This window comes from Eurosta solidaginis, chromosome 3, assembly GCF_040869045.1.
Source record: "Eurosta solidaginis isolate ZX-2024a chromosome 3, ASM4086904v1, whole genome shotgun sequence".
NCBI lineage: Eukaryota > Metazoa > Arthropoda > Insecta > Diptera > Tephritidae > Eurosta > Eurosta solidaginis.
In genome coordinates this window covers 218130550-218139610 of record NC_090321.1, presented here as the reverse complement: position 1 = coordinate 218139610, position 9061 = coordinate 218130550, and the positions used below count along the sequence as shown (strand labels likewise).

Here is a 9061-nt window from a genome sequence, read left to right as displayed (position 1 = left end):
AGTCAGCTTCATATATACATACATCTGATCGTAAAGCACAACTCTATACTAGAGTTCAGCTTAGACGTCTAAACTTATACATATGTAATACTTCTGTAATGTTAGCAATATGATAATATTTTCAGGATCTAGGCTCGAATCGAGCTCAGGCCTGAATAATTATTTTTTTTTATAATTCTTCAACAAGGTATAAATGATAAAAAAACGATGATTGAGGCCTTGAGCTCGGTTCGAACCCACTATTTTACACATAACTAGGCATATAAAACAATAAAAATAAAATTTATAAAAAACGCTTTCACTCGTATATTTTGCTGTTGCATGTGTTCTGCGTAGTGGAATCTTATCTTACCTCTCCCCAATCCACCCCAATTGGTATTCCTACAAAGAAGTCACTACCCTGGTGGAGCGGCGACTTTAGGAACCTCAGAACAGCAGTAAGAAAGGCATTCAACCAATACCAGATGGGCAGCCATACATGGATGTGCTCAAGCGATGCAAAAAAGCGGTAAGCAAAACCAATGTCCCGGCAGTCCTTCTGCTTCTTAATATAAAAAGATCATTGCGAGAGCCACTTTGTAAGGAGAGGACGGGATTTGGGCGAACTAGACAGGGGCTCCCTAAACATCATCATTAATGCACACTTCCCAGGTTTCGATCACACATCACGAAAATAAATTCTCAGAATGAGCTGTCTACCTTCAGAGGGTTCACCGATAGGGAAAAGATTAGATTCGCAGTCAATAGTTTCTTCCCATTCAAATCGCCTTGCCTTGATGACGTCACCCCAGTGATGCTTCAAAATTTAGGTGACCCAATGGTATTCTGGTTAGAAAGGGTTTACAAACACAGTATCACTTTGGGCCAATCCACAAATCTGGAGGAATATAAAAATAATCTTCCTGCCCAATTATAGAACTATAAGCCTTACATTCTTTATGTTTAAGGCACTTATTCATTCATTCATTCATTATTCATTTATTATTCAAAGACTTAGGGGACGACAAGTATCATAAGTTCATAACCCGCGAAGCTGATGAGCTTGTCTGCGGGTAGATCGATTAATTATTACATATATTCTTGTTTAAAGTGATAGCTTAATTCATTGTATCCAAATATCTTAAAAACTAAGCGATAACGGGACTGTTAAATTATGGGATTTGATCATTCCTACAATAAGCTTTTTAAATGATTTTTTAGAAGGATTTTCCTGTTAGGCGTGTTTGGCAAGTTAAATGGATGGAGTGGCAGTACGTTTAGAAATGTTGGTAAAATAACTGCGAGCGTATGTTTAGAGTAGTTGTTTAGATATTTAGGCACTCTGGCCTATTTTCTGAACGAATTCGTGTGGCGTGGGAATGAGAAATTGTGATTTTATAGTATGTTCTATCATAAAATTCGTGCAAGACTGTTAACTTAAATACAGATTTAACGTCCAAGAGTTGGAGCTCTTTGTTAAGCGATATATGATCTTCGTATATTATTTTTTTGCAAGGATTTTTAAGTTGTACCTTTGACTTTCTTGAAGTTTTCTACAACCTGTCGACTTGCCTTAAGCTGCGATACCATGTCTAATGTACTATTCTGTTAAACCAGTATATACGCTGCGAAGGACCTCATAGTTGCTGCAATAACTCAAATGCTTTAAAAAATAAGATACGCTTCGTAATTTTTTCTGCAGATAGGAGATGTGGTCGCTCCATCTAAAATGCCTATCAAGGACTACTCCAAGGTATATGTATCAATCTACGGATTCTATTATTTTTACGCACTGGCAATTTTTATGTTGTTCGTGTAAACAGTCATAGCCATGAAACTTGAGGTTGATTGTAGCAGTCTTGATGTGTGGGGGTCTGATATGCATTAATTTTGTCTTCATTGATTAACAAACCGTTGTCATGTGACCATTTAGCTATTTGATTGAGTTTCCTTTGATTTATCTCAATGGCAGTGTCGAGGGTTCTGTGTGTAACTAGGGCCGCCGTATCATCCGCATATACTTATACTTCGCAGTTTTTCAAACACTTTATCATATTATTGGCATATATTATGTACAAGAGCGGGCCTAGTTTTGATCCTTGCCGGACTCCGTTGGATACATATTTCTCTGTGCTATATTCTCTATCTATTTTGACTCTATATTGCCTTAGTTCTAAATAGCTTTCGAACCATTTCTGCAGGTTCCCTCTTATTCCCGCATTTTCAAGTGCTTCAATCATTTTGGAGTGTGACAAAGTTTCAAAAGCTTTACTAAAATCTATAAAAAGGACCAAATTATGAAGGCTGTTGGGCATATACATTAGATCAATAACAGCAGGGCCAAGCCTTTCAAAGGCACATCATGCTGACATGAAGAGCAGGTCAACTGAAACTACCTTTCATGAGCTCATCAGTTCGGTAGGGCGATCAGTCCACTACAAACAAGGCTTTCTCAGAACAGCTAAAGGTTGCAATATCCACCATTCTTCCAAACTAATCTTGCACCTTCCAATCAGTTATAGTAGGCATAGAGAGAGGTTGGGTTTTTTTGTTAGAGATTCAGGTAAGCTACGGCGAGATATCCATATATTTAGAAAGCCAATCCGCGCTCAAATAGCTACATTCGCCAAATACGTTCTCTAAGGCTAACTGTAAAAGAATGTAACGCGAATTAAAAAAAAAATAAATGTAAGGCGCGATAACCTCCGAAGAGATCTAAGGCCGAGCTTCTCTTCCAATTTGCGTCGTGCTCCTCTTGATTTTTCCCTACAAATTGGCCGGACGGGACCTACATGTGTTATGCCGACTCCGAACGGCATCTGAAAGGCAGATGAGTTTTCACTGAGAGCTTTTCATGGCAGAAATACAATCGGAGCGCTTGCCAGACACTGCCGAGGGGCGACCCCGCTTAGAAAAATTTTCTTCTAATTGAAAAATCTTATTTCTAAAATTTTGATGTTGCTTTGCCCGGGAGTTGAACCCAGGGCATACGGTGTGATAGGCGGAGCACGCTACCATCACACCACGGTGGCCGCCAACGCGAATTAGCAAATTAAAAATCATATGAGCTGGCAAAAGCCGGCGCAACGTAAGAAACCTGACTGATGCATTGACGGTGTACCGATCAATTCCATTCATAAAAAGTAACATTCTTACCAATCTCAAGAAAACAGCAATTTGCAATTTGCACTCTACGGGTACCTGCAAAATCACCAAGCAAACATGGCCTGACTAAAACCAAAGCAGCACAGAGTTTCAGCGGGATATGTCTTGGAAAGAGATATTCAGGCTGACGTCCAATATTACAGGAAACTGGCCACTTGGCCACATGCGGGAAAAATGAGAATCCGATTCAACGACAGATACCAGAGCTGTAGAGAGGGCGGTTGTAAGCAGGCAATCACGCATTTACTCTGCAAGTGCCTAGCCCCAGCGCACATGAGGTCCCGTGTTCTAAGCAGTCTTGTGTTAGGACATCAGAAGGTACCTTGATATGGCCAAATGGCTTGGGTAACGCACAGAATACATCACGTATCGAAATAGCGCCTAGGGCGCTACCTGGGTCTAGCCTCTCCGCGCGGACAGCACAGCTGTTTCAAATTATTTCAAAAACGCCCTATTTTAGACTTTGATCACACTTTTTAGGCCTAGAAGGTTCAATGTGATCATTTTAAATCCCTCCCGCGATGGTCGAGTTTGTACCTTAAAGGTGGTTGTTACCGGAACGTACCCTGATCTATATCCGGCAAAGGACCCTCAATATCGATAACATTTTCCAAAACCTTGGGTAATGCCTTTATTGCTACAACAACAACAACGGAAATTGCCAATAACTAGCAAGACAACTTTTTGTATGTAAACGCGATCTTACAAGCTAATTGAGTTATTGGTTAACGATGGGAATTATAACAAGTAAAGGTGTCTAAGTTCGGGTGTAACCGAACATTATATGCCCAGCGTGAGCTTCAATTGCACATTTAACTCCAGATAAATTACTTTTCTACATAACACGTGGCACCGCCTGTTTAAAAGAAAAATGTCTCCCCATTTCCCCTTACCATAAAACTTGATAAGTGAAATATCATTGATTCAAAACTATTTTTTGCTAAGTTATAGCTTATTATTCTAGTCTACGACCTTTTTAAACATCTTTTATATAAAAGTTGGCGTGTGTTTCAACCGACTCCGCCCATTTTTTTAGAAATATTTTCTGCTATAAGGAAAATATGTGTACATAATTTTGTAACGATATGCAAACTTTTCTTCAAGTTATGACTCGCGAAACATGGAAAATTGCTTAATCATAAAAAGGGCGGTGCCACGGCCATTTTTTAAAATGGGAAGTTTTTCCTATTTATTGTTATAAATCCACTTGGGAAATGAAATACCATTGATATAAAGCTCTTTTTTGCAAAGATATTGCTTATATTATTTTTCCACGACCCTTTTAAAAGTTTTTCATATAAAAGTGGGCGTGGTCCTTAACCGATTTCGTTAATTTTTCTTCAAATCATTCCTTATAGTAAAGGCAACCTCTCTGCCGCATTTTGTTACGATAGGTTTAACGAATTTTGTTTTATGATTAATAATATTTGTAAAATTGATTTTATCACAAGTGGGCGGTGCCACGCCCATTTAAAAAATTGTTTACTGATGTATATCAAGAATCTCAATAGCAGTCCACGTGTCCAATTTTAACATTCTAGGTGTATTATTTACTAAATAATCAGGTTTTTGTGTTTTCCAAAATGTTGTATATTGTGACGAATAGTAGTGACGCTAAGTGATACTCACATCACTAGTCTGATGCTCAGTAAATGAAGCCACAACAACAATCAAGCAGGCAGTCACTTGTGTCTAAATAAACGAATCAATCATTATGTCTACACATATGTACGTACACGCAGCGCAGAGAGACGCACAAACACATGCATATATCTTATCTGAGACTCTCCCAAGAGTAGGCAATCGTCTGTGGAAGTGTCAGTCACATATAGACGCGCATGGGCTATGCGAGAAGCTATAAAAATCGTGCAGCTGTAGTTATAGCTGAGAAATTTATAGCTGGTAAACAAATAGCAAATTCTAGAAATAGAAACGCCTAGAAATATGTCAACGAGGAAATCAAAGAGTATAAAAGCAGCAGCTGAGGCATGACGATTGAGTTTGATTTAAGCACGCTATCTGTCGAGAAGTAGAAGTGTTATTGTGAAGTACTTTAATACAGGCCGTTTTGCATTATTGAATAGTGGAGTTATTTATTCAACAGTTTAGTGATTCGAACGTTAGTAGAAGGTTTCAATAAGAGGAATTGCACAAAATTCGTTACAATATATAAAAAATGGGCGTGATTATCATCCGATTTCGCTCATTTTCAATACCAGTCTATTCGGGGTCCAGATAAGCTCGTACACTAAATTGGATGAAGATATCTCAATATTTACTTAAGCTATCGTTTTAACGGACAGACGGACGGACGGACATGGCTCAATCTAATTTCTTTTCGATACTGATGATTTTGATATATGAAAATCTATATCTATCTGGATTCCTTTATACCTGTACAACCAACCGTTATCCAATCAAAATTAATATACTCTGTGTGCAAAGCACGCTGAGTATAAAAAAGAACTGGCTATTCGTACGGATATTTTTTTCTTTTCGTAGAATGATGTGAAATTAAGAAAAATTTTAAAACAATCTTTTTAAATAAAAAGAGACCGCTGCTAGTGTTAATGTAGAGAAAGCGACAATTGTGCAATGACGACACAAACCAGCTGATTTTGAGAATTGAATTGTCAATGAAAAAAAAAAAATATTCAAAAATTTCGACAAATCCATGGACAAATCGTTTTACAGATTGAAATATAAAATACCTACAAATGGTGTACGATAAAGCTGAGACACTTTTTTAAATAATACAAAATCATATCCAAATCCCACAAATCTACAAAAAAATTCGTAAATTCAATTTCATACTGTTTTGTTTTTTGTACAGAAACTAATTAAAAATGCAATTCCTAAAAAAATTACCAGTAAATTTATTGAAACGCATAAGCTGGCGTTATGAACATGAAGCGGCTAGCATTGAAGTGCACGGTCATGATTACGAAAAAGAAAGTTTACCACCAAAATTTATAAAATTATTACCACCATCAAAATATGGCGGTGAATACTTGGTCACACTACTAACCGGTGCATCGGTGATTGGTTTACAGGGATCACATTTCATAAGAGATCTATTCGAAGTGGCCAAAGTACCAGTTGCATTTGAACGTATCCCAATTGGACCCGATGAAGGCACCTATGAATATGTACAATCGGTGGAACGCAACCGTCATGCCATACATGTCGACATGCAACATGATCCCGATGCAAAACATAAACAACTTTTATTAAATAATGATTTGGATTTATATGTTGGCATCATACACATGAATTCAATTGAAGGTTACAAATGTATATATCCTGATGTTAAATTGACGGTGCTAATGCAAAATAATGCTGGAAACTTTTCGAAATTGGAATATGGTCCTGTGCCGGGTATGGTGGAAACATTAAAAATAATGCAAGAAAAATATATGAAACGTTATTTTGAATTTGTTTTTCATTATGCAATGGAAAATAAACGTAAAAAGGTCACCTTCGGTCATCAAGTATTAGAATTTCCGCTATCGGATGGTTTATATGTGAAGGTGGCTAAGAAGTTGTATAAGGAGTTGAAGCCAGATTTTGAATTTGAATTGATTGCTATACATGAATTGGTGCGTGAAATTGTGATGCATCCAACTAAGTATGATGTGATTTGTACAACCGATCGTTATGGCACATTTGTTGCATCAATTGCAAGTGCAGTTTGTGGCGGTGCGGGTTTGTTTAGTTGTACCGAACGTGGTGATCATCATGCGGTGTTCAAACCATTGCAAACACGTCTCTCCGTTACCGATTCATTGACTCTGAGTCCATATGGTATTGTACGTGCGTGTGTTGACTTGCTATATTATTTGGGTGAAGATGATTGTGCGCAAGTGTTGTATGATGAATTGATGCATACAATGATTTGTCGCGGCATCAGGACGAGAGAGTTTGGTGGCATCGATTCGGGTGAATATGTTATATGCGATATTGTAAATCGTTTGAAATGTAAAACCTTCTGACTTGTTGTGTTTAATATTGGGTGTTTGTATAAATGTTGAATAATTATTTTTTAAAATTTATTCGTACCATATACATACATACATACTTTATATTATATTTTTGAGCGATTTGCAATTTTACTGTAAATAAAGAAAGGACTACAATCGATTTAAAATTGGGATGTTGTTTTGTAACTCGATTCGAATATACACTAGTTGGAAGGCTTTTAGCGCTATTTACAGAAACGAAAAAATTAGCAGCGACAATTTGTTTATCAAATATTTTCAATTAAATTCTTTAATTTTTTCGATATTTTTAGGTATAATTTCTATGAAATTTATAACCGAAATTTGCAAAATTGCAAGTTTTGTGTAACAAAGTAAAAATTATAGGTCTCTCAAATTTCGCATTGATTTCGAGAATTTTTTTCGGAAAGTGTTCTGGATTTTCCTCTATACAAAGTATGAAACATTAAGAAAGAAATTCTGAAACACTTAAGAAAAAATTGTCAAATATCAATCCGAATTTTGCCCTACCACCATTGACTGGACATTGCTTTTTAGCGTTACCTGCCTTTATATTGGGCTTGCTGATAGCAGACGAAGGAAGTGCGGGTTTGAGGAGGAAATGATGAATCACGTTTTGTACTCGTGCTCTGCGCTTGGCAGGCTTACGCTCCAGCTAGTAGTGATACAGTGGCCAGCTCTAAAAGTAGCAAGTGGCATAGGTCCTAGAAAGTTTCTAGAGTTTTTCAAGAGGACGGAGCTATTTTACAACATAGGTTTTTAATAAGGGGTTTTCAGTTTGGTCGTTAAACAAACTTCTGGTATCACTACGGCCCCATTCAGTTTATGAGTGGTTCTCATGAACCGGCCAGTTCAACCTAACCTAATCCGAATTTGAGAAACCTTTTACTTGCACTTTATCTGACTGAAATTGTTCGGGTTGCAAAACTGCAAACACAAAAAATATCAGAAAATTCCAAATAAGTACTTCGAAATTTTCTCGAATTTTTTAATTTTTTCGAAAATGCTGTAGGGATTGATTTGTATAGTTTAAGTTATAAAATTCAGAGAACTTTTTTCTTAAAACTTGGAAAGTTTATTTGCGACATTTGATAAAAATTGCCCTATTTTTCTGTTCGCTGCTGTAAATAAAAAAGTATTTTGCTGTTTTGCCTTTAAATTATTCTTCAATTAAAAATTTCGCCATTTTAATTTTTTTTTTATTTTCCATATATCTGGATAACATTTCTATGAATTTTGTAGCTGAAATCATGATACAACAAGTAAGGAAGGTTAAGTTCGGGTGTAACCGAACATTACATACTCAGTTGAGAGCTATGGAGACAAAATAAGGAAAATCACCATGTAGGAAAATGAACCTAGGGTAACCCTGGAATGTGGTTGTATGACATGTATCACGATGGCATATCTACTTACGTTTGTCAGAGTTCCGAATAATTAATTAGACGCACGCTAGTTTATTTAATGTTAAATGAAGAAAGTATTATTATTAGAAATAATGAATATACACTTTAATGTATTATAAGCGAATTATGATTGTGTTAAAATACGACGTTTCGTTCTGAAGGTTCGAGACAGACTGCTTCGTCTCGCTCATTTCATTTCTCTCCTCAAATCGTCTTTTACTTAGTTAGAGTTGCCATGTCGGCTGACAATTCGGCCTTTCCTGATTCCAAATCGACCTCGATTTGATCAGGGTCGTCGTCGTCGTCGTCGTATTCGTCGAGCTCGGGTGCACTGTGACACCAGGGCTTTATTTTGTCGGTACTAAATATTGAGCAGAATTTGCGATTTGTTATTTTTATACCAGGAATATCTTCTATGAGGTATCGGTCGTTTCCCAAGCTTCGGGTAATAACGTATGGACCGCGAAACTTGGGTTCCAGCTTTCTCGATTCGCCAGTTGCTGCTGGCTCGTT

At 37.0% G+C, this 9061-nt stretch overlaps 1 protein-coding gene across 1 annotated transcript; it reads left to right on the top strand.

Moving 5' to 3' along the window:
* Positions 1 to 5990: 5990 nt before the first annotated feature.
* Positions 5991 to 7136, top strand: LOC137246965 (uncharacterized). The gene has a single exon (XM_067778029.1). The coding sequence runs from the start codon at positions 5991 to 5993 to the stop codon at positions 7134 to 7136; it is 1146 nt and encodes a 381-aa protein (XP_067634130.1).
* The last annotated feature ends 1925 nt before the right edge of the window (positions 7137 to 9061 follow it).